This window comes from Anabrus simplex, chromosome 3, assembly GCF_040414725.1.
Source record: "Anabrus simplex isolate iqAnaSimp1 chromosome 3, ASM4041472v1, whole genome shotgun sequence".
Classification (NCBI taxonomy): Eukaryota; Metazoa; Arthropoda; class Insecta; order Orthoptera; family Tettigoniidae; genus Anabrus; species Anabrus simplex.
The window spans coordinates 344,886,062-344,913,571 of record NC_090267.1 but is presented as its reverse complement, the minus strand read 5'-3'; the positions used below and the strand labels follow the sequence as shown (position 1 = coordinate 344,913,571).

The 27,510-nt window shown below is 37.2% G+C and overlaps 1 protein-coding gene across 1 annotated transcript in view; it reads right to left on the bottom strand.

Moving 5' to 3' along the window:
- Window positions 1-20,792: 20,792 nt before the first annotated feature.
- The window catches only part of LOC136866357 (uncharacterized), a 102,370-nt gene continuing 95,652 nt past the window's right edge, over window positions 20,793-27,510 (bottom strand). The window contains exon 4 of the mRNA XM_067143228.2: window positions 20,793-26,759. Coding sequence (XP_066999329.2) covers window positions 25,302-26,759 — 1,458 coding nt within the window. The 3' untranslated portion in view covers window positions 20,793-25,301. The remainder of the gene's footprint in view (window positions 26,760-27,510) is intronic.

The window sequence follows — 27,510 nt, the reverse complement described above, 5'->3', positions numbered from 1 at the left end:
CATATTACAAGAATATGTAGCCATATTTCAAAGTCATTGCCTGTGGTACACTGGTAACTTCCGATTTATACTAATCAAAGATGAGAACAAGCTTTCAGAGTGGGAAATAAATTATAACTTACAGCACTCTTTATATCTACAATACTAAATTCCTCATAAATATTATAAAAAACAAGATTCTCTCATTTTTCACACAGATAATACAAAATGTCATGACTTGCTAAGAGTAGAATTAGTATTACTGTTAATGACAGTGAAATTGACTCTATATTTACATTGGATCCGATGTCAAGCAAACAAGGTACAGGATGCTGACACAGAGGAAAGGTTAACATACAAACAGATCATGTCTACTATACATTTCAGTGCCATGTTAAACTCATCTTTTGGACACAAGTGACAATTTCAAAATTCTTACAATAATTTTTATTAACAACTCAGTATTTTCAGTAGTATTTATTATGAACAAGGTATACCACTAATGGTTCAGTTCAAACTGTTAGGAACTAATAGTAAGGTACTCATTAGCATTATGAGAACTGCTATTCTCAAAATCTATTTAAATAATTATAGACTATTCCTAGACCTCTTTCAATCATGACAATCACAGATATGTGAATTAACAAACCTCTATAAATGCTGCTTCTCAGACCAGATAACACAAAGTGTATGGAAGGTAAGACAGAACATAGTGCTTCTTTGTGTCATGCTTCAACATTCTCACTACCGTTCGAGTTCAGAGTAGTATCATAGATTGAAGTTTTTCTTGAGTCGGTTGGTATTGTAAAGAAGAATCCTATATTTAAGTTATATACATATAAAAAGAGAGAGAGAGAAAGGTAAGAACATATAATAGGATAGACACAATGACAGGTCAGCATAAGAAGAAGGAGCAATATAATAGAAAAGTAGGACAACAACAATCTTCACATCTTCATACAATGCTGTCTTCAAAAAGATAAACTCTCTCATCAATCCAAATTCTGCTACACCACTCTTCTCATTCCCCCAAAAAGCTGTTTCTGCTTCCCACTTCAACACTTGCTGAGGGGCTACCTTAACAGATCTTTTTCTAGATGTGTGAAGTGAGGGATAAGATAAAAGATGGATAAGGGAAGAGACAAAATTATAATGACAAATACAAGTGGCAAAAAACTAGTAGCATAGGGAAAACACCAAAGGAGAAAAGGAACACAACAGGTCAACATAAGTGAGCAAAAAGGAATGATAAATAAAGTTATATAAAGAAAGATAGGAACATAAATAGGAACACACAATAGGATAAACACAATAATCAGTCACACTGGAAGAGGGCAAGGTCTGGTCAGAGACAGCTATAAAACTAAAATACTGGTATCTACCGAGAAGAATGATGTGGATAATTAGTTAATATACATGACTAGGGCTCGGAATTTTTGGTAAATAATTATTTTTTATGTAATTACATATTTTAAATGTCTTTTTTATATACACAAATTCCTGTTTTTCAGCTGTTAGCACATAATATTTACATTTTTTTTATCAATATGCTAGATCTTTCAGTTTATTGCATTACTGTTTTGGGTTACTTCAACAGGGAAGAAACTGTGAGTGATCTAATCTTAACATAAACATCTGCTGCCCTAAATGCAGAGTGTATGTTCTTCTATTTCTGCATATCAGCTTGCAGCTGTGTGTTACTTATCTTATTGGTTGCACTCACTATAAAAGCCAGGGATTTCCGTGTCCATAGCCATATTGCACCACGTCTGACCTTCCTCCCAATTGCATGAGACCACATCAGTATCACTCGCATGTAGTTCAATTCTGGTGCTGTGAAGTGCAAGGCAATACTACAATGCCTAAAATAAAAGCAACATATGCAGCAATATATTGCAGAATTTAAGAATAATTTTAGTTTAGATGGACATGTCCTTTCCTGCCAACGATGTGGGAAAGCAATAAAGGCTGGACAGCGATTTCAAGTTACACAACGCCTAGAGGGCAAGAAATATATTGCTGCAATTTCGCGCCTGATAAAGAAAAAACCTCTAATTAGTGATGCAGTTCCAGGTTCTTCTGCAGGACCTGATACATTTTCACTTTATTGTGAACATTTACGTAGGGCATTTGTGTCAGCTGACATACCAGTTTCTAAGTTAAATAATCCAGTGTTAAGGAAGTTTCTCTCCAAATATTCAAATCTTGACACTCCTGAAGAGTCAATGTTGAGAAGAAAGTATCTTCCAATGTGTTACCAACAAATCCTACAACAAATTTGTTCGTTGTGTAAAAATGAGAAAATCTGGGTTATGTTAGATGAAACTTTAGACTCTACTGGCAGAAAAGTTGGGAATGTCATTGTTGGGGTATTAAAAAACAATGAAGTGATTTTGAAGAAATGTTTTCTGCTAACAAGCCAAGAAATGACTACTGAACTATGTGATGGTTACAAGATTTTTAAATGAAGCAATGCAAATTTTGTGGCCAGGTGGTGTGAAGCTTGACAATGTTTTACTATTATTGACAGATGCTGCGGCATATCTGAAGAAGGCAACAGCAGGTCTTGTCGTTAGTTATCCTAAATGATCCATGTTATATGCACTGCGCATGATCAACACAGATTATGTGAAAAAATTGGATCGTTTAACCTAATGTAGATAAATTTGATTTCAAATGAAAAAAAAAGTGTTCATTAAATCGCCCAGAAGAATATATCCATTCAAGACTAAAACCCGAACGCACCACTGCCACTCACCCTAGTAATAACCAGGTGGGAAACATGGCTCACCGTGGTCCAGTATTATGCACGAAATTCTGATAGTTTTGCCTCATTATTTAATGTACTGGACAAAGATGATGCAATTTTATCTGGAATTATTCAGGAAATGTTAGGTGACATAGTGTTAAAAAATTACTCAGCATATACGGGATGGGCAATAATAATAATAATAATAATAATAATAATAATAATAATAATAATAATAATAATAATAATAATAATAATAATAATAATAATAATAATAATAATAATAATAATAATCATTTGCTTCACGCCCCACTACCTACTTTTATGGTGTACAGAGATGCCAAGGTGCCTGAATTTAGTCCCACAGGAGTTCTTCTACGTGTCAGTACATCTACCAACACAAGGCTGACATATTTGAGCACCTTCAAATACCACCGGACTGAGCCAGGATTGCCTGCCAAGTTGGGGTCAGAAAGCCAAAACCTCAACCGTCTGAGCCACTCAGCCTGGCGAATGGGCCAGAAATCAGTTGTTATTTGATGCAATAACACTAAACAAATGAAAATACAAATTCATTATCAACACAGAAATACATGTAGAGTTTAATGAAGCTACAAAAGATGCTCAAAGTGGTTTTCATGCTGTTCTAAGCAAACATGCATCTTTCCAATACTGTTTTACAAATTTTGTTGCAAATCTTCCATGACTGTAGGTTTTCAAATTCTGATTGGATTCATTCTTTAAAATGCTCAACATCACGAATCTTGATGGCATAATCCCCATATTTTAGGAGAACTTTTCTTTCTATTTATTTTACGTCGCACAGACACAGATAGGTCTTATGGTGATGATGGGACAGGAAAGGCCTAGGAATGGGAAGGAAGCAGCTGTGGCCTTAATTAAGGTACAGCCCCAGCATTTGCTTGGTGTGGAAATGGGAAACCACGGAAAACCATTTTCAGGGCTGCAGACAGTGGGGTTCGAACCCACTATCTCCCGGATGCAAGTTCACAGCTGCGCGTTCCTAACCGCACGGCCAACTCGCCTGGTTTTAGGAGAACTACCCCAGACTGAAAAATATCTGGGAATCGTGGAGGCCATTCAATAGTACTCCGTTTGGTAAAGCAATTAATCGGTTTATTATTTTAGTTTTAATATTTGTTTTGTTTATAATGTTTTTGATTATTAGAGTAAATTTGCATTCATCAAAGTTCTGAAGCATATCTAGGTCATTTACAGAAGGCCCGATTAGCCCACTGCTGAAAATCCCTGCCCATATACACATGCCAGGAGAGTTTAACTCTGTCTATATCACCACATGGGGATTCGTAGAATCCCACTAGACACAGTTTTGCCTGTTCGCTCTGCCATTCACCTTAAAAGTTGCTTCATCGCTTCAAAGAACACTTTTGTAAAAGTTGGGATCAGCTTTTTTCGGATTGTGTACAACTTGCAAAATTGTATACACATGTCCTGATCGTCTTCATTTAGGTGCTGAAGAAAAGCAGGCCTATATGATCTCAATTTCAGCTTTTTCTGCATTCATTGAAGGCTTGTTCTTGCTATTCCATACTCCTTGGACATTTTTCTTTGAGATTTTGTTGGTAATTGCCTAAAATCTTGTGCGACAACATTAAGATTCTCTTCTGTAGTAACAGACTTCGGCCTGCCTGAATGAGGAAGCTCCACAACCGACCCAGTCTCTTCAAATCTGACATTTATTTTGTGAATACCTTGTCAAGATGAAGGTTGGATGTTTGGAAAATATTCCACAAACTGTAAGCTGTGGTGGGACAGTGAACTGGAACTGGATGTTGTGTGTTGCAAGAAGTTAGAGTTTGAAAATGTAAAAGTTTTTTTATTTAACATAACTGTAAGATTTTATTTTGTTCGTAATATTTTGAGAAATGAAGAAAAAAGAACTCTGGACTTTGCTGGAATATTTGTTTATGTAGCTGAAATATATGTGTAATAATTTTCTTTCAGGCAATAGTAAAATGTAAATTTAGAAAACTTCAAAGGCCATATCCGGTCTTCTTGCCGGCTTTGGAAAAATTTTGCGTATGCTCGGCGTCATTTTCCGTCCGACCACCCTAGCGAGCATTCGCGCTCGAGGGCTACCCTCGGGAACTCCTGCCTCCCGAGGTAAGCGTTATTTCAGTGCTATTTTCATGTTATTATCTATGTTTTCTGATTTAATTTAATTTAATTTAGTTCCTTTGCGTTTCGGCATTTTCTTGGTTAATGTGATTTTCAAAGTTTTAATATTCAACGTGTCTTGAGTTTGCCCTAGATTCTCGCTTTCGTTATTTAAAGTCTTTCTCCTGTCTTTTAATCAACTATCCTTTCATTTGTGTTTTGGTTTTGTAATCATTCTGTTAGTCAAGTGTGTAAAGTAACTGCAGCTCTGTTATGTAATTTAATCTCTTGTAATTTTGGTTATTTGTTATTTTTAATATAATTGAGCTAGAGGGTGTTTCATGTAAGTCTTTTCTCCCCCATAACGTCATACGTTCCATGTACCTCGTTAAGGGTTTCCCGCACGTTCCACATCCTGTCTTAGTTGTCACTTTAGGCCTGTAAGTGTTTCATATAACTTATTTGCTTTAGTTTTGCGTATTTAAAAGATACTCGTCACGCTTCTATGTTTTGATGTCAATACTCTGCCACTGCTTTATTTACAACTATTTCCTTTGTCATATTATTAAGTATTATATTATTTACTACTGGTATTACCTTATTATTATTATTATTATTATTATTATTATGTTATTTACTATTTCTATTATTATTTTTATTTATGTACGCTCGAAAGTGCGGTTACACAAACAAATCACAAATATAACTGTAATTATAGCCATTTCTAAAACAAATATATGCTGCTCTGTAGTTAACTTTATATTCATTGTTTCTTAGATAACAACAAACAACATAATCTCAAACTCCTAGAGTCATTAAATGGATTATGGGTACTATGCACTAGTCAAGTTCACAACAGACTACCACTACACTAGGCAAAACAAAGTGCAAGGATAGCTAGTGACAAGTGACTTATAGCCCACCCTGTATATCTGCCAGCATGTGTTTCCTTAGCTGCACAATTGAAAAACTCAACAAGGAGGGATCCTTTTGTCAGAAGCAGTTCAGCCAAAAGGAAACTTGACAGTCTTAGTGGATCTACAATACAAATGTTACAAAATAAATTCAGATGTGTGTTTGAAAACAATAGTTGGTTTCAAACTATGTGCAAAATTTCAAATGTGTTAGATGGCCATCAAGAAGAGGATATCAATGTGACTGTGAGCGACATGCCTGCTATAAATTTGCCAGACTGACATCTTGTGACGTGGAGCGCTCATTTTCCCAGTATAAGTCAGTGTTTCGCGACAACTGTAGGTCATATGTGATGAAAACTTGAGGATGAATCTTGTGTATTGTAATTCTTCAGCAATCAGTGAGGCACAGCATAAATTGCATTCGTGAGTACCACATATTGTTTATATTCACATAAACATACTGAATTATAATGAAATATTTTTACCTTTTTTGTCACATACTTCAGGTATTTTTAAAACATAAAAAATAAATATTTTCCTGATTTTTAGCACCTAAAAATGAGCCCTATACATGACTATCTTAAGTTTAGTAACAGGTAAATATTTCAGGCAAACCTACACATTTAAATACAACTAACGGAACAAAAATTACTGGAAATTATGGCGACATCCAATTTTAAGATAAGGTAAGATGTACATCATCTGTAGCTTTGGAAAGAACATTTCTCCACTCTTCTCAATCGGAGTTCAAATGCAGCTGAAGACTTTCTCAATGATGTGCCTCTCTCCACATGCCCAACAACCATCAATGGCTCTCCCACTAACACTGAAGGAATTCAATGTTGCTCTCAGTAAACTAAAGCCTGGCAAAGCTCCTGGCCCAGATAACATTCCTCTGGAATTGATTAAAAGCAGAGGCCTACCTCTAAAGACCAGACTCATACACTTATCCTCTTAATATGGAAAACCTGCGAAATACCTGGTGACCTTAAAAATGCCACTATCGTTACTCTCTTCAAAAAAAGTGATTGTAGTGTTTGTGGCAACTATCGGGGTATATCATTGCTATCTATAGCAAGTAAAATTCTTGCTAGAATTTTGCTCAATTGCCTGCAGATTATTTCCGAGAGGATCCTACCCAAGTCACAGTGTGGTTTTCGAACGTCCAGAGGCACAAGAGATATGATCACCTGTGGAAGGCAAATCCAGAAAAAATGCAGAGAGGAACAGACTCCTTTATATCTAGTGTTCTATGACTTGGAAAGTACTGAAACATTTTGGCTGTCCACAGCATTTTGTAGATCTGGTCAAGGCTCTTTATGATAACACGTCTGGGCGGACCATTCATCAAAATATTATCTCTGATCTACTCCCAACGGATTGACACAGAGATGTGTGCTTGCTCCAATACTCTTCGCCATTTGCCATACTATACAGAACAACTACAGACAACCAAGGTGTAAAGGTCAGACATTGCTTCGATGGGGGATTGTTCAATCTGGCTAGAATTAGCTCCCAAAAGCTATATCACCGTCTCAGAAGGATAGGGCACGCCCGTTGCACGAGTGAAACCAGGCTTCCTCGGTTACGGTGCAATGTGCAGATGATGCTGCCACATCTGTTCTCATGCCTGATGAGCTACAACAGTCTGTCAGTTGTTTCAAGAGTGCTTGCAATAATTTTGGTCTCTCCATCAATGTTCAGAAAACCAAAGTACTCACACAGCTTGCACCTGGGTCGAACCTCCCATCTTTCAATATCTCCACTGCGGATATTCCACTGGAGAAGGTCGACCACTTTTTATATCTAGGAAGTATCCTCTCAACAAATGCTAACTGCTCACAAGATGTGGATAGGAGAATTGATGCTGCCCACTCAGCATTTGGACGTTTATCCTGTCATGTCTTCATGAATAAGAACCTTACAAAGCATACCAAGATCATGGTTTACCATGCTGTTGTCATATCAACACTGCTTTATGGTTGTGAAACTTGGACCCTCTACTGTCAGGATATCAAAAAGTTTCCATCTCAAAAACTTGGATACATCTTGAACAACAAATAGGAGGACTGTGTCACCAACCTTGCAGTTCTTCAGAAAGTGCATGCATGCTATAAGCAGTGAGGCTACCATCACCGTCTCAGAAGGATAGAGCACGCCCGTTGCATGAGTGAAACCAGGCTTCCTTGTCAACTCCTGTATGGTGAACTCGCTCTGGCACAAGACTTCATGGAGCTCCTTTGAGGCGTTTCAAGGATCAGCTAAAGCATATTATGAAAAGAGCTCGAATTAACACTCAGTCCTGGAATACACTTGCTGAGAATCGTACACTTTGGCACCACACTGCTTCTGAGGGTGTTTGAAGAGGAAAGAAGATGATGTGAAGAGGATAAAGGACAAGCACGGAAGTTCTGCCAAGCTCAGCCCTGCCCTTCCTCAGCCATTTCATGTAATCTGTGTGGACGCATGTTTCATGCCAAGATTGGACTACTAAGTAATATGAAACATATTCACAAAGCATTGCGAGTGTGAAAATGTAAACTGCTCAAGAATATGTTTACTCGGATATGAATTGCAGCGACAACAATATCATCTGTGTTTCATTACATTAGCCCAAGGTACAAATACTGCTAATACACAGCTTATGCTAGTTGTTGATCAACAGATTGACCATAGACTCTTTTGCAGTGAGACCATCAATACATTGTTTGTAGTTGCTACTGGTTTGCTATATTGCTATTTATGTTGGAGATTATTTAACATTTGAAATTGTGCTTGTTTTAATATGTGTAATTTTTCTGTTATAAATTCTTCCTTGGGTAAAAAAGGCTCCCTAGATTTTTATAATAAAAACTGGAATGCAAAAGTACGTCAATTTTGTCAACTGAGATTCAATATTTTTGCTGCTTCTCAACTTAGTTATATAATCTAGCACTTGGGTATATCTCTCCCATAATTGGTTTTCTGGTATCGCGAAAGAACTGCACACTTTTATTTGCCGCTTTCAGTTTCTCTTTTTGGTTGTGAGATCATGTTGAGTTGTATATTACATTCTTTGGCTTTGCCAAGAACCTACCTTTCCAGCTCGATGGAAAAATATAAGAACACATTTTCTTGACATTTCCCTCAGAAAAAGTATGAGGAGCCCCTGCTAGAAAGTGCAGTGAGTAAATGAAGTGGTACAATGTGTACTGCATGAAGTACATAGTGTTCTTCTTCATCCTGGAGAGAGTGATACCACATATCACACCTTACAAAATTTTATATTTCAAATTGTTATAGTTTAGGAGCAATGTTAAATTTTACAAAATGTTGTACTGAAGGTGAGAGAAACAAAAGTGGCTGGCCCAGGCATTTAAATGCCCTACTGAGAAGCTGCTACCGAATGTGTAAAAATACCAGGCATTACTCAGTAATGCTTTACTCTAAAAGAGGGCAATCACATATTTCTTAAAGGTTGTTCATTAGGAGGTTGATCATAGCAGTGGGTTCTAGTGTAATTATTCCCCTCATACTTAACTGAAGAAGAAAAATCACTAGTGAGGGAGATGATAAAAGTGCTTTTAAGGATCATACATTATTAAAACATCCCAGTCTTAATCCTTCCAAAGGCCCCACGTTGAATTTCCAGTCCCCAAATGCCTACACGTAGAACAGGGCCTCTCAGGGTGCATTGCATGGTGCAAAAGACGACTTCACTAGGCTGAGCACAGTGCAAACCCCCACTCCTCGATGTTGAGCAATAGCAATCTCTCTCTCTTTCACTGCGCCTGTCGTGCTCGCTTCACCTGTCTCCCCCTTCCCCATCTTTCCTGCTGTTTCTTCCTAACAGTGAAATGTTTACATGTGGTAGGCGGAGGCTCTCAGTTTGATGGGACGAAGTTAGCAACACAAAAAAGGTTCAAAAATGTAATAAATAACAAACTTTCTTAAAATTTGATTTGAACAGACAATTTATCCTCTCTATCATCTATTTCCCTTTTTCTTTGCAATCATTGTCAGTAATGTGTTGAACAAGGGATTGGCTAACAGCAATTCTGAGAGCACTTTCAAAATTACAATCAGAAATACTCGCATGCAATCTAGGTCAAAACAGAAAAAAACCTTTCACATAATCATACATGTGGAACCAAGCATAGAAATAGCCTTAGCTGCTTCTCAATGCAGCTTAGGAAAATCTTTCTTCGATAAATTCTGGTAGAATTCGAGCAAACTTTTTGTATTGTAGAACGGATCCTTTTGGTGATCTATCAATGCACGCTTCGTCACTCTGCAGCGCGTTACACCATCTGAACCAAGTAGAATCGAGGTGAGACAAGCTCATCCAAGTTGCACCGTTGACAAAACACTGGTCCGAGCTGAGTCAAATAGATGCACAGCGCACAGAACCTCTGAGTCTCGGTTTGCACATGCGAGGTTTTGGGCGTTTGAGAGGCCCTGATGTAGAGCAGATTGAAAGAATCCATTTTCATGCAGATGGTTCACTTACAAATATTCCCAAATTACAAACGAAGATAACGTCATTTTTTTGTCCTTACAACAACCTTTGTTCACCAACATATTTGATAATCTTCAGAAATGTCATGAACAATGTTCGGCATATGATGGTACACACTTTGAACACATATTGCACCAACATAATGAGATAACATTTCAGTGCTCGTCACAACATTAAAAAAAACAGCAGCAATGCTATTACAAATTTGTTAACATGGTGTACTTTGTAAATTACCACAATGCATAACCTGACAATAGTTTCTACAAGTGTAGTAATATTATTTGACATAAATTTGTGTTATTTTACTAGAAGCATCAAGGCTGAATTGAATAAGCTATTAAAACACCTAATATGTCTTGATATTAATAATTTACAAAATATTATCAGTGAATTTAAAGATACTGTAGTTTCTTGACTTAATCAGGCTTGCAATTGAAGGCAGTCAGGGAGTAGTCCTGAATGATTCCACAGTTAATCAGTTGCTCTACAGCTTAAGCTATTGTTGCATTATGATACAAATAGTAAACAGATATTTCTTCATGGAGAATTTGAGAATATCAAGACAGTAAATTTCATGTTGCAAGTTGTAACAGGCATAGTCACTGATCTTTAACTGAGAGAAAATAAATCTAACAATTATTTTAAACTCTTAATCAAATTGAAAAATTAAATAAGGGAACAAGAAAATAATAACTAAAGACTGGAAATTTACGAATTCGGTATATCCTGGTAATTTGAACACCTGGGATTGCAGTCTGTTCAAATTATCCAGAAAAAACATACATGTAATGCAGTATTTACAGTATTAGCAGCCACAAGAAGTAGCAGATTTAGTTCCTTATATCAAAAGACAATCACTGATTTATCTAGTTAAGTTGCTGTGCTTTCTATTACCCAATAAAAATGAAATTACAGCAGTGTTAAACAGTGCATTACAAAATACAGTAGTGGCGTTTTTATACAACAAACATGTCAAGTACAGTACAGTATACACTACAAAACTGCTTAGAGTATTAGTCATTTACTGGTAAACTCATGACACCATAAGGTTAAACATAGACTAAAAGACCTGCTAGCCAAGAAAGGTCTTAAAACACCTAATTTATCTTGATAATGACAATTTACAAAATGTGCATATTGACAGGGCTAGTGTGAATGAAGTTTCCAAATGCAGACCTGTCAAAATGGAATAATATTTTGTCTTGTTAGTTTCAAGTAGGCAAGAGTACATTCATACAAATATGTTGATCCAGAGCAGGATTTTCACTGATTTTCTAATATCATTTTATTTTGTTATTTTGGCTACAAAGGGGTGTTTGCTCTTGATAATGATGGATCCTGTCAGTTCAGTGACATCATGGCATTTAACACAAATGTTTCTCAATCATCATTGTTAAACCGACCACCTGGTTTGATCCAGACCAGTCTACCTCGGTTACGGAGAGTGTGATGATTACTATAACACCAAATTCAGCCAATGCTGGAAGTTTGAGGTATACAGTCTTCGTTTCGGATTGTGAGAATCAGTTTCAGATACTGTCCTTAAGTTTTTCAGCAAAATTTGTCTGAAAGAGAGAGAATTGGTAACTATTTGCCAAGATATACTGGTGGATTCAGTAAAGATTATCAATCACCACATTAATGGGCATTAAAATATTTCGTGCAACAAAAACACCATGTTACCTTTTAAGCTAAATTTCATATAAAAATAATGGTATTGTTATTTGTTATAACTAGTGTAAAATAGGCATGAAAAATTACTTATAATTTAATAACACACTCAATTACTATAAAAGGAATTTACAACAAGCAACTTTTCAATGTTTTCCGGTAAAAGTCTTGTTCTCTCGTCATGAAGAATGTTTTGTACTGAGAGAAATCACATGGAATGATCGGACAAAACTTCATTGAAGCTACTTCATCTGGCCTTAATTCCAATGTTTCATTTACCTCACCTTGTACCACCCTGGTTACTTTTAGACATCCTGGATTCTGCTGCAGGACCCTGACTCAACCTGGGGTATGCCACTCTTCTCCAACTTGGTGACTGCTCCCGGCAGCTTGTTGAAGTTTGAAGATGTTCCAGTTCATGCTCCCACCATTGCATTATTTCTATGTTGATCTAGGCCTATATGGTACTTTTTTCACACTTGATCTGAAAAATAATAAAACTGACTTCAATTACATTGTTCCTATATCTTACATTTCTACAGTTGGGCTAACTGGCAATAATGATTAGTATTTATATTATGCATTTTTGTTTCGTTAAAAAAAATATTAAGAAATGATGTTTCCATAAGACTTTAAAGTAGGAACAACGGAATTCGTTATTTACCTGGAAATATGTCCTCAAAGATTTTTCAGTTATAATTTGGCAGTATTGCGTCGAGTTCACCAGGTGAAAAAAAATAATAATAAAGCTGATGTGAAACAGTACCTGAGTAGCATAGAGGAGAGCTCACTCCTTTATGCTTGCTAGGGGCCAACCAAGCTGCCCCTAGCAGTATTCGTACTTACATAGAAAGATTAAAACGGAGGAACTATAAATCTCAGATTTGTGAACATTTTATTCGTTGCTATTCGCTGGTTTTGGTCAGCTGGGTCAGCTGCCATGAAGACTTTTTTCTGTTGCCTGCAATAGATCCTGCATCACCTGTGCCCACAAGGATGCCACCATCATTGAAAATTAGAAATTGTCGTGGCATGTGCCCACAACCTTACTTTTTGTCACAATTCAGCAAGACTCTATAGAGAGGATGCTAGATGCTTGTGGCCGCTTTGCAGCCCTCACCTGGGAGCTTACACCCCCCCAGATTGTCTTTGCTTGCTCTCCAGCACAACAGTTACTAACCGGACTTCACCATCCTGATCAACAGTCTTTTCACTGGCCTGGTCTTGTAAAGATAAGTCTTGGCAGTCTTGTAAAAACACGCTGTGACATCGTCTGAGCTGTGCCATGTTGAATGTCTAGCCTCTGTGACTCGTCCTAGCCGCGCCACACTGAATCTGTAACCTATGTTTCGCGAAGGCTTAGCGGAAGCGTAATAGGGTTCACTATAGCCTACACATAGCGCTGGCGAGTTACTCACGATTTTTGAAAAAAAAATGCATTTCAGTTGTAAATCTCTATTTTCACAGGAAATGAATTACAGTTCAAAATACCGATTTTTAATTTTCATCCACTCTGTGACAAGAGACCACCGACGTTCTAACTCTTCGTTCAGTAATGAAATGATTATTTACATTTTAGCAATAAAAATATTGAAAGTTCACGATTAATACAGCATTGCAACAAAACAATTTGCCACAATACCTAAATTAATAGGCCTATAAATGCTACAATGAAATGCGACCACAGTTCTCACAATCACAGAGAAAATAAAAGGTTAAGAAAAGGAACAAACAAACCTACCTCCTAACAGCAAGCTTGGCGGAAGACTACCCTTCCATCCGTAGTGAAATTGGGATCCCCCGTGATCCATTGCTTCAGCCAGTAGGACTTCAACAATTTTTCTTTGGGCATTGCCGCAGACACACTTCTTCTTCTTCTTCTTCACAATAAACCACAACATGTTCTGAAGATAAAGCGTATGCGTACAACAGTTCGCATCCAGAGGGTAGTATAGGGGTTATGGGATGTGCAACATAGTTCAACGTTGACTGGTTCTCGTATATGTCTTAGGAGGTTGGAGGGACTGAAGGCTTCGATATCAAATTGTTCCTTGTTTCTCCTGATAGAAATTTTCCACCCACTATTCCTGGTGACTTCCAAGAATTCCCACTTTTGTTCGTAAGGTAAACAGATATTGAGAAATGAGAAGATAATTCTGTCGAGCACACCAGCTACAATATAATGCACTGGAATAAAATCGGCTTCTTCAATAGGCATCAAATAGGCAATTATACTCCAAATAGGCACAAACCCTTTAAATAGGCATTTATAGGTACAATAAAACCAACAAAATCTAGCTAAAAAGACTCTAAAACGGATTTATATCTCAAAAGCCTACGTTTCTGAACATAGGAATAAAATAGGCAAATTCCTGTCTCTAGTTATAACAGATTAGTATGCTATGTATTATTGCACCTCCTGCATGGAGCAACTTTATTTATTAATAAAGTTCTTTGTCTTTATGTCTCAAATTTTATTAGAGCTACTGTATGCAAGATTTTAATTAACAACGTAGTATATGTACTGTATTTGGATTCTACTCTGCTAAATGCCAGCATTATTTTTGATCAATTGTTAAATGGTTTGCGAGCAAGAAATACCCAAATCCCTGAAAGGAGAACAGAAGACAATTGGTGACACAACTGGTCTGATTTGTTTCTATCAATTTTTTGCTTTTAGAACTTGCTTTACGTAGTACCGACACAGATGGTCTTATGGCGACAATGGGATAGGAAAGGCCTAGGAGTGGGAAGGAAGAGACCGTGGCCTCAATTAAGTTACAGTCCAGCGTTTGCCTAATATGAAAATGGAAACTATGGAAAACCATCTTCACAACTACTAACAGTGGGGTTCAAACCCACTATCTCCCGAATGCAAACTGACAGCTATCACTTGCTTGGTGTGTTTCTTTCAAAGCCAGTTTTAAGTGATGTTTACTAACCTCAACCAAAAAAATGTCAACCTCTTTGGAAACTTGAACAATCACAAGTACTCTTGATTTTGAGACAGAAACAGAGTAATTTCTTGTTGTAATCTAGATTCAGTGACTTAAAAGAAATCAAAGATATTGTTCAATATCTTTCTTTCCCATTTGCACAAGGACATCACAGGAAAATTAGTAGGATCTTCTCCATTATTGCATCCCTTTAGAATGAGACAGTAACTCTTTGGTGCAATCTGTTCTTAAAGACCAAGTCATCTAAAGAAGAGTTTTAGAAATATTTTTTTAGAAAAATATATAAAATGCAGTAAAAATCCTGCTCTGGATCAACATATATGAATCTACATTAACATACTTGAAACTAACGAAGATAAAATACTGCCCAGTTTAACAGATCTGCATTTTGATTCATACTAGCCCTGTCACAGTATACACTTCACCTTGGAGCACATGGCCTACAATCTTCTCATCAACATGGTACCAATCTTTCAATCCAATTAGTATCTTTATTTTTTTTTTTTTAATTTGTAGAGCTCAATCAGTATTTTGTAACTGTTACACTGTATTGATTTTTATGTTGCACTGACTCAGACAGGTCTTATGGCAAAGGTGGGATAAGTCATGGCTGAGACTGGGAAAGAAGTGACTGTGGCATAAATTGAGGCATTGTATTTGTGGAACTGAGAAGGGGAGAGACACAGAATTGTCATACATCCTGAAAAGCACAATTGTCTAGTTTTTTATCCTTGAAAATTACGTCCCACCTGAATTTTTACTAGTACCAGGAAATAAATTTAAAATCCTGTCTGTGCACACAATTTTGTGTGTTCTTTTTTCAAATAAGTAACTTCTAAATTCTATATAAGTTTGTTTATTAACTCGCTGTGGCAAAAGAGCAGTGAAGAAAGATTTCGTTATCACAGAAAGCACAGAGTTTGTGATCTGTTTCCAAAGTTGCAATAACTCAATTCCTCCTTCCTATATACATGATTCTGAATCAATAGATATCAAAAGAGGCTACTAATTCGTTTATGTTTTGCCATTGTTGGCTTTGTCTCTGATGTACAAGCTTGTATTTTCTCTCCTTTGATCTTGTTAATCTGCTGAATAAATGAATCTGTATATTTGCTGGTTCAGATGGACAACAGTCCTACATTTTTAACATTTATATTAAGTAATTAAGGTAGAATAAACTATTTTTCAAAGTTTAATGCCAACTGGATAAATGAATTTTCTTCTGGAACTTAGGAGACTAATGTACAGTAAATATAAACAATGTGTAACTGTATGAAAAAAATCCAGTTTAATGCACTGCCTGCTCGATCTGCATCCGACGGTTGCTTATACTGCCTGCTCATTGCAACATTTTAACATAGCACTAAATGAAACACTTCGTTTACAAATACCCACAGCAGGTGGCACCACCAACCGGCTCCTGAACTGTCGGAATGAAATAGCGGGAAATAGGGTAGTACTGTATTTGTTTACAGTGAAAATGGTCTACTGCTACGTGCCTTTCTGCAAATCAAAGAAAGGGAAACCAGAATGCCGTGGTATTTCATTACATGACACGGGCTTTTTCAGGAGATCCAGTTGAAGCCATGTTTAGTTCTATAAGAATGGGCGGAGGGTGCAATGACATGACTGACTCCCGGGCTACTCAGAATTCTGTGAATAGAATTCTGAAATCCGGTATGTTAATATCCACCGATGGTGCTAACGTTATCCATAAGCAAAATTCAAAATTTTCTGCCTCAGTATCCTCTCCCGGGCTTGACGAACCAGAACCAGTGATGCCCGCTGTGTATGTACTTGATTTACTGGAAGATGTTCGTGAGCCCCCTGAGTCGGTGTGTGTCACTTTGGAAACTGCTTCCCATGCATTAGTGTGTGGTTATTTAGTGCATGTAATCGAAAAAAAAAAAAAAAACAATGCAGCACGAGCTTGAGTAACATTTCCCCCTCAGTTAATGCATCCCCATTGATGATCTTAATCAGACAGTCTGTCAGAGGAGGCCTGCGCTATCCCCAGCAAGGATTTATTGGCCTAATTATGGGGCTACAGAATTTGTTGAGGCAGCTCTACCGTACTGCAAGAAATCTGCAAGTCTGCTCCAGACTATAAAAAACTATGTTCTACCCTCTTTAAATAATAATAATGTTATTTGTTTTACGTCCCACTAACTACTTTTACGGTCTTCGGAGACGCCGAGGTGCCGGAATTTAGTCCCGCAGGAGTTCTTTTACGTGCCAGTAAATCTACCGACACGAGACTGTCGTATTTGAGCACCTTCAAATACCACCGGACTGAGCCAGGATCGAACCTGCCAAGTTGGGGTTAGAAGGCCAGCGCCTTAACCGTCTGAGCCACTCAGCCCGGCTCTACCCTCTTTGTGCTACTGTAAGATTTTAAAGTGTATTAGTAACAATAAGCACCAGGAACTTGTGTCAGAAACTGTGGTGGCCAAATTCGTAAACCTCTACTTAGTAATGTAGGGAAGTAGGCCTACCATACAGACAAAGTTTACAGGTTTTCTTATTCGTCGAAATCTCTTTCTCGAAAAGTCCTGAAGCTATCACTCTCTAGAGCACCACTTTATGCATACAATTCTTTAATTTTTCTGTTACTTTCAGATTTAAAATTTTGCTTGTATGCTTATCTAGCTGTATTCACGCGATAACTGGGTACGTCTGGTGCTGCGATCTAGCGGCAGTTTGTTTGTAAGTCGTGTTACACGTTTGAATATGGAATGAGCAGGCAGTATAAGCAGCCATCGGATGCAGATCGAGCAGGCAGTGGTTTAATGGTATTTTGTTGTGCTATTAATGCACCATCCTAAAAAATTGTCATTAATTATTTGCTTCTACAATAGGAAGGATGTTATTATAAAAGGGCAATCCTAGATAAACACATGTAGCAACTTGCAGCTGGTCTTGATGGAAAATGGTAAACCACACCATAAAACAAGTCAGAGGCCTGAGATATACCCGTATTTTCTCCATAAAGATCTGAATACTTTCTCATACCATCCTGATAGAAATAATACAAATTCTGTTGGAACTAAATAGAGAGCTAACATAAAACCTTGACACAACGACAGTGAAGCAGTAAGTATGTTACTGAGGAATGAGAAAGATGTTCTGACCACCAACACTTACATTCTTGAATTAAAAGTTGTAGGCCTTCCTTTATAGACACAATTTGCTATGTGTTTATACATAAAAGCTTTAAGACACACGCACGCATGCTCTTGAATCAGCTAAAGTGTTCCCTCAAATAAACTGTGCACCATTAAAGATATGGAAAATCCCTTTGCACTTTCAAAATAAAACTTGCAGTATTTTTCTATGGGTCAATATTTGCTGAGATAACTGTACCAAATTTATATTTTAAAATTGAACTACACTGTTTTCTAAACCTACCATTAGAGATATGGGCATTGCAAATTCAAGGGCATGATTATTTTCAAATTCTGACAAGTATTCCTCAATAAAATGTAATGTCATCAAATGTGCTTCATTTGCCAGACATGGGTCATCCTATTTGAATGAATATTGTCTCTTAAAAGCCGTCACATACCTGTTTGTCTTTTACTTGCAACCTATGGTGATATTAAGGGTTTAAATTCATATAATGATATCAGAATAAGTCTTTCTTCTTTTAGCTAGTGTTTAACACACTGACAATCAGACAGCTCACTGTCGGTTCTCATGCTCTGTACCAGCCAAGAGTAGCATATTTAGTTTAAGATGCGGATTTGAACAAAAGGTTGCATCATGTTTATATTCTTTGATATAAATTACTTGTAGAAGGATCTTACCTTTGATACCAGTATTTCTTGTTGGAACATCAGACAAACTGTCAGCAAGTAATTTGTGAAATCTTTTTGTTTCACTGCAGCAGAAACAGTGTTGAGGAAAAAACATGAAACAATTCCTGAAATAGTCTGTTTGTTATTAAATAGTAATAGCTTGTAGCCGCGTCAACACATGTATGACAGGGATGATGCAGTCTTATGAAATACCATTCAAACCCTTTCCCACTGCGATCATAGACTGCTGCTCACTAAGGGAGACTGCTTTCTAAGTGGCCAGACCTTCAGCGACTACCACATTGCAGAAACCAGAGCAAAAGAGTGATGTTAAAAAATGTTAATTTATATAACCAGTTGTCCATGCATCACCACCAAACTTCACAAATTTATGGAGCCCATCATTTAATGTATTAATGTCACACTATCATACACACAGTTTTCGGCGATGCAAGGATAAGAAAAAGCTAATGTTGGGAAGACAGTGACCATGACCTTAATTAATGTATCATGCAGCTGTAAGACTTGCAACTGGAAGAAACTGGGTTCAAACCCCACTGTCGGCAGCCCTGAAGATGGTTTTCTGTGGTTTTCCATTTTCATACCAGGCAAAAGCTGGTGCTGTACCTTAATTAAGGCCATGGCTGCTTCCTTCCCACTCCTAGGTCTTTCTTGTACCATCGTTGCCATAAGACTTATCTGTGCCGGTGCGATGTAAAGCGAATTGGGAAAAAAAATTAATGTATCAGAAAATCACCATTTTCACAACTGCTAATGAAGGAATTTAGTTCACACAAGCTCATAATTACATAACCCAAAATGTGCAACCAACTTGCTTGATTATCAGAATGTATTTATGGGTATGACAAAGCAAAATTATTTTTTAGACTGATGTTTCCACAGCCCATATAAACACATTCAGTATCAGTACACTGATAGATTTTAAGAACATAATGAGTGCTTCTGGTAATAGATTGCAGTTGAATGAACATTTTACCTTCATAGGAAACACATGGCTGACGCAACCTAGGTTTCTCGTAAATAAATAATGCATGAGGTTATTTCTACTCTCCACAATTTGTGTGGCATCAGTGTCACGTGTACACATATGTGTGAAGTGCAAAGATATATATATATTGTACTGGGAACACCCATACATTAATGTACTACTTAAGGGTTTACGCCCTGCATAACTTCAAACTGTCACAGAGTGAGCACCGAAGTGAGGTTACCTCTCGTACAACGACTAAGTCTGACAGGCAGCAGATAGGCAATCTGCTGTGATTGTAACTTGGAGCTTTGCAGTGAGTTGCTAAGGAGAAGTAATGTCACCAGCATTCTCGATGTTCCCCCAATGGAAAATTTTACTAACTTCTGTAATAATCATGATGTCAACATAAGAGTAACGCCATCATGTCAATCACTTTTCAAACGTCTCCACATGTTAATTTCATTAAGATCCATCCAGGGATAGCAAAAATATTCCAGGTAATAAAACCTTTGGTCATAGGATGACGCAAGCATGGTGGAGGTATAAAAGCCGGCCACTCGAGCCATATATACCTCAGTGATCATCGGGAGATCAGCTACGCTAATTTGACGGATGAAACGTTACGATTGTCAGAGAACAAAACCCTGCCTACGCGAAGTAAGACATTAATTTTGAAGAGAACTGTGAATATTGCTAGTGACAACAGACTTGTGTTTTTCGTGAATAAATTCTACTTCGAAACTTATACATTTCATGAACAAGAGTCGACAACAGACTTGTATTTTAGTGACTGAACTTGACTTTGAACTAGTAAATTTTATGAGTGAAACTTGTCTTCGAACTTGTACTTTTTCTGTAGAGCCGAACTGGTACTCGCATCCTCGTGTGTTAGCACTGTAATAACTTTTCTCAAGGTTTAATTATTTCAAATTCTGATGAATTTTGACTTTGGTCAGTGCACAAGTGATAGACTTAACATTTGGAGTGGTTTTGAATTCTTTAGTAAAGGTGAATAACATTTAGAAATAAACTTGAACATTTCCAATGAAGTGACTATATTCTTTTGTCAAGTGAACAGCATTAATGAATCAAACCTCTCTCATAGACACTAGCCACCAATGAAAGCACTAGTATAGTACTGTAGAATTACTGTGGACATTCAACCCATTGCTGACGTAAAGTTGTAAAGTAGTTTTGTAAGGAATTTTAGTGTTAACCATTTTATCAGACAGTCAAAAACCAGGACCGATGTGTGCATTAGAACATTTATTATTTCAGTGCAAGTAGACTGTATGAATCTCATTCAATTCTCAGTACTTTTTTTTTTTTTTTTTTTTTTTTTTTTTTTTTTTTTTTTTGAGGAAAGCCACCACAGATTAAGAAGCTTCAAACTTAGTACAGTTTTGTTTCAAGTGGAAAGTCACCACTAGTTTATTTCATGTGTGAATTTAAACATTTATTTTTCACATAGAACAAGCATCAGGAACAAGACATTTTAGGCAAAATTTAACAGGTGATGTGATGAAGTGTTAGAAGTTCTTTATAATAACAATTTGGGAGGAGGATTCAGAAAGTGACTCTGATGACGATAGGCCTACACACCTCCCAAACCAGTATAAGTTGTATGTGAAGTGTCTGATATTCACCATCCTAGATATTATCCACCTGTTCTATTATCTACGGTAATTCAGGGTTATATATTACAGTTGATAATAAAAAAAGTGACAGTATGTCTTTCCAGAGTAAATTCTTTAATGAACGAGTTCTTTGAGTATGTTTGTGAACAGATAAACCTATATGTGAGCCAAATGATTAGCATTGCACAATGATCTTCCAAAAAGTACTGTACTCAATTAAGGAGACCTGGAAACCTCTTCCCAGACCTGGAAAAGAGAGATTAAAAAAAAAAAAGAATAGACGTTTGACACGGGCATAATACCAAACCTGAAATAAGGATGTACTGGACTGAAGACATTATTTTTCAGGCTGCAATTCTTTTGAAGACTACATTTTGAATACAATTCCTAGATTTTCATTTTGCATTTCAGTGATAGCAGTCACTATGCAAATAACACAAATAGGTTATATAAAATCAGACCAATAAATTTCCAGTAGTCTATACTCCAATCCAGAAAGTTGCATTGGATGAGGAAATGCTAACCTGGAGGGGATGTCTGAGATTTCATGTACACAACCCAGGGAAACTTATGAAATATTAAATTTTAGTAAGAATAGTTGCAAGTCAAATTCGGGATACATTTGAAATCTCAAAATGTATGATGTAAGTGGTATTTCACTGAGAGAGACAATCTTTCAACTAATGAATCCTTATCTTGACTTGGGTTATGGAGTGTACATGGACAATTTCTATAACAGTGTTGGGTTAGCAAAAGAGCTGAGTAAACAAAACACTATTGTATGTGATTCAATAAGACAAAACCAGAGGTTTCCTAAAAATGTTACAAAACAACTGAAACATCTGAAGAGGGAGGGAAATTACCTTCATTAAAGATGACAAAGTGCTGGTACAGTCATGGATGGATAAGAACATTATCATTATGGTATCAATAATGCATTTAGCCTAAATGATTGAAGTACCATAAAAATGATTTGAGAAAACCATCATGACGCCAGAATGCATAGCTGACTATAACCAGCACATGCATGGAGTGGAAAGTGCAGATCAATATTTAGCAATGTATCCATTCATGGGGGAAACTTCGAAGTGGGGTCTAAGAAAGTATTGTTTCACATTCTTCGGTGTGCCCTTTTTCAATGCTTTCTGGCCAGATCAGAAAAAGAATTGCAACAAAAAAATACATATTTCTATTTCCTAGAAGATACAAAAGTAAGCGAGGCATAATCTCCACTTCCTTCTGAAGCACATCATCATTTTCATCATGATTCCCCCCCAACTCTAAAAAAAAAAGAGCCCCAGCCAAAGATCCACCACTTTGGCTCCATGGAAAAAGGAAGGAGCATACACTCTTGAAATTCCCACCACTGAGAAGTAAAAGTACTCCTTCAGGGTGGTGTAGGATATGCACGAAGAACAAAAATGTTAGTGAAACCAAGTGGTATTATAATTATAAAGTTTGGTGTTCTCTATAGCCTGGGACCTTCAATACTAGATACCGTACCACCAAACACTACTGCAGGTATGTGAATATTTTTAATTATCTACCATTTATAGTTTAGGAGCTTTACTCGAATTTGTAAAAATCTGTTCAGAAGAATGTAGGGCATTTAAATGGCTGGTCTGGGGATTTAAATGGCCTGCTGAGTGGATGGTACTGAATGTGTTAATAAATATCTTTTAGGTTTTTGCAATGTCAATAAATAAACTGTGGGAATTTTTTATGTTTTGAAAGAGTTTGCTGAAAGACTTTGCTCAGCATCCTCAGAAGATAAACACATCAATCCATGACAATGGTCCTTCTAATAAGAACTGCTGGAATTTTGAAATTACAGAGAGAGCCCTGCACGGATGCAAATATCCGCGAAGTTAGTGTCTTGGCGGATACGAACTGTATGGCAGTGCGGATAATTCTGCTGATAATTTCTAAATAATGAAGTTGATTGATTTTCACTCGGGTATACTCTTATCTTTACTTGTGATTAGGCAACCCTTGACAGTGGTATGGGAGAATGGTGATATATAAAGAGCCTTGAGACCATAAAGCCGTAAATCTGACCTGAGCCTACCTGTCTCTTACCCGCCATTAATGGAAGGAAGGAACAAAGGCCAATAAATACATCGGTAGCTGTCGCAAGAGGAAATCCCCCATGAACCTGTGACTGTAGGGGGTCTGGTGCCAGGTATCAGGCCTACTGTATTATGTTAACAGATCTATCAGTTTCAATACCTTGGTGTAATATACTGTAGTTAAATATTTACAATATCCGCAGATAACAACTCACGGATGCGGATGAAGGAAGTGTGGTTGTGGATACTATTTTGTATATCCGCATAGGGCTCTAATTACAGACTGTTGGTGTACTGATTAAATTATATAGTTGCAGTAATATCCAGCTTTCAAAAGTAGATGAAGAATCTCTGTACATACCGTGTGCGCCTTGGCCACCTGATTAGTCATTCCTCTGACTAGGCTCCATGGGTGGCGAACAAAGTATGTTTAAAAATACTCTTTTTTTTTGAGATGTACTAGGCAGATTTTGAAAATAATCACACCCCTGTATTTGCAGTGCCTGTATCTATAATGCCATGTGTAGAAAACAGTGCTGTTCCATTGTAAAAAAAAAAATATATAATAAATAAATAAATAAATAAATAAAGTTTGTACCATCATCTCAGCAGATATTGACATCCTGGAAAAGTAAAGCAATGTCTATTATGAGCCCTTTTGTAACATTACTAACAGTGAAAGCATATTTTCAAAGTCTTTTAGAGTTAACATGATATTTGAGGCAAACATTTTAGCCAACCCACTTTGTATGTATCCCCCTTTTTTTTAAAGCTTAAAATCTTTTACTGTGTATGTACATTTAATATTTTTAACCATTCAAGTCATTTTGGCAATCTTTCCTGCAAGTTGGACATAAAAACTGAGGGTAAGAAGTCCTTTGTCAAGAAAATCTTGGTATACAAACTCAACAAAAGAACCATCTCACTTACTAAAATATCTAAAACAATGCTTATTACATTATCTTCAAAACCTGGACCTAACTTATAACCAGTTTATCTTAAATGACCATTAATTTATGATCATATCTTTGGTTTTCATATCTTCCATGACAATTAGTTACTATTGTATTGTCGGCTGTTGCTCATCTTTCAGTATATAATTTTCATGTTAACAAGCCCCTTCACACTCAGGGCATTTTATGTGCAAACTTCTGGTGACTAAACAAATCAATTTCTGTGTATAACATGAGTCCACACAAATTGCAATTGATAAATGGTGGAGAGCATGGTTGTGCTTGGTTAAGCTTGCCATTTGAACTCTTCATGTTTGCAATATTCTTGTTCAAACAGTTCAAAGCAGCAGGGATGGTTCGCCATCAAAGTAAGCAATCTTCAGGAAGTGTTACCCAGGTCCTTGTGCATATCCATTCAGGCACACCCCCAGTGAAGGTGAGCTGTATATACCAGATTTCTTCAACCACATACCAGACCTCCTGCCAATCTTGAATCTCTGGCAGTGCCGGGAATCGAACCCAGACTTCCGAGGATGGCGGCTAATAGAACTCGCTAACCGTTACACTATGGAAGTGGACACCTAATACAATGATAATGATAGTTACTGTTTGATATACAATACCTTATACATAACACACACATTTGATAGTTCTTCAAAGCACTCTAGTTCCCTTCATAACTACTTACTACTAATTTAAAAATTCATAAAATAGTATAAATCACTACCATGTCCCACCATCAGTATATGTTACCCCATATGTTTGGTAACCGTGAACCCATTTATGTCACTTGAAAAAAATCACTATGACAGCTGCACATAGAAAATTGGAAAATTTCATTTAGAAAAGAATAAAAGTTTACTTTCAGTTCAATGCTTTGTCATGGTGATTCTTTCAAATGACTTCACAATTTAAAAGATATTCACAATTAAAATAGTTGAATCTCAATAACGAGTTCTACTTCTGGTTCTATTCTGATATCCTCTTTTCCAACTTCCCCTCACACCACCATCTGTACAAGGTGAATTCTGACGCTCAGTGCTTTCACCACTACTATCATAGCTATATTTGATACCTCTGCTTCTCTGACTGTTTCTTGAACTGAAATCCATACTGGGAATATACTGTTTTGTATCTCTACTGTCACTTCTACTGAACTCTTTACCTCTTACATTGGGAAATTCTGTAGAAGTTTGTTCCTTTTGTTTCTCAAATTCTCCTTGAGCTCCTCCAGAGCAGCCTAGTCTCCAGTCTCTGGTAACACTGGACCCACTCTCCACACTGCTATGACTGTAACTTCTACAACGATTCAGTGGGGCACTGCCTATTCTGCTACTGTGTTCAGAATCCACATTGTTAAGGTTATTTTCTGGTCTGCGTCTCCAATTTCTACTTCCAGAATCATCATTGTGATCACTCAAGCTAGATTCCCTACTACAACGCCTCTGATTTGGACGAATATCCACACTAGAATCTCTACTGTCATGTTTCCTGAAGTCTGCATCATATTGCTTGAAGCCATTTTCTTCACATGAGTCTCTACCACCATTCTTTTCATTCCATGCAAAGCCACGTTTACCTCTTTGACGAGGGTAACCTCGGAAAATCCCTTCATTACTCCCATTTCTTTGACTCGTGTCCTTCCCACGTTCTCTCCAATTACTGCTCTGATCACCACCAGAGCATCCCAATTTCCACTCCCTGGTAGCACTAGACCCACTCTCCACACTACTTTGACTGTAAGTTCTACTACGCCTTTGGTAAGCATTTGCTCCTTTACCCTCACCAAGCCTGCTGCAGTCTTCAGCACTTCTATTATTTGGAACACGCTCTCCTCTCCAATTTCTTGCACTGGAGCTTTTACATTTATCACTGCGATCACTCAGACTTGAATCTCTACTACGACGGCTGTCAACACTTGTATCTCGACTCCTAACTCCTCGGAAGCTATTGCCACGCATCTGGCGATGACCTTCGACACTAGATTCTCTACTGCCACGAGGAGTGAAATTACTTTTATCTCTACCACGAGAGAAATTCTGGAAAAACTCTTGCTTCATTTGAAAGCCGTCTTTTGTTGGTCTGCCTCTTTGGCTACTTTGTCCTCTGTATCGTCCTCCTTGACCCCTCCTTGATCTTCCACGTCCTCGTCCTCTACCTCTGAATCTAAACTGTTTAGATTCACTTTCTTCTATCTCCTTCATAACCTTATCACGATATGAAATAGGAGGATTCTCAATTAAATCTGGACGCTTTTCTATGTACTTTACAATAAGTTGACGCATAGACTTTCGGTCCTCGGGACTTCCCGAGTTCAGTTTCAGAAACATTCGAGCTTCATCGAATATTACATTATGTAAATTCACTGGAGTCTTCATTTTTAGGAAAGCACATTTATGAACCTGCAAAGAGACAACAACAGTTATTTCCACAGAAATAAAATACAGAACAATAACCAATGCCACTTCTAAGGGTTAATGCACAGCTCAATAAGTACTATTAAATATATATCAGAATGAGGATGTTTTTGTTGATTTAAGTGTACGTGAGAACATTAAGGTTAGATCAATTATGTGTGAAAATGGTAGGATGGTCGAGAGTGGCAGTGGTGTTGGCATGAAGGTTGTGAAAGTAGGAGGTGGTATGGAAGGTGGTGAAAATGGATAAACTGTTGGGGCATTAACTAGTAATGACAGCGATTTCATAGTGAATTATGGTAATAATTTTAGTAATAGAGTGAGTGTGAGTGAGAATGTAAATGTGCATGAGATGAAGATCTGTTCAAGCGAATGTGTAATATTCTATTTAAGGCTGGGAGTTGTGTGAATGATTTGAATAATGTGCTGAATGATATCGAGGTGAGATGTGAGAAAAAGAATGTGATCTGTTCGCCTGCATTAACAATGGTTTTGTGGAAAAGAAAACGTAGCGAGATTCCTGCGCATTTCAGAAATAGGTTTTTTTTTAAATGTGAACTGGGTTATGAATGTTCCGAACGAAAGCTTGTATGATTCTTGTGTGACTGGATGGGATGAATGTTGGTGTGTGAGATAGATGGGATTCTAGATATAGTCAGATTTTATTACGTTACGTATTCCTCGTCTATTGATTTATATCAGGGTCCATATACTGTGGACGGTAGAACAGTCAAGT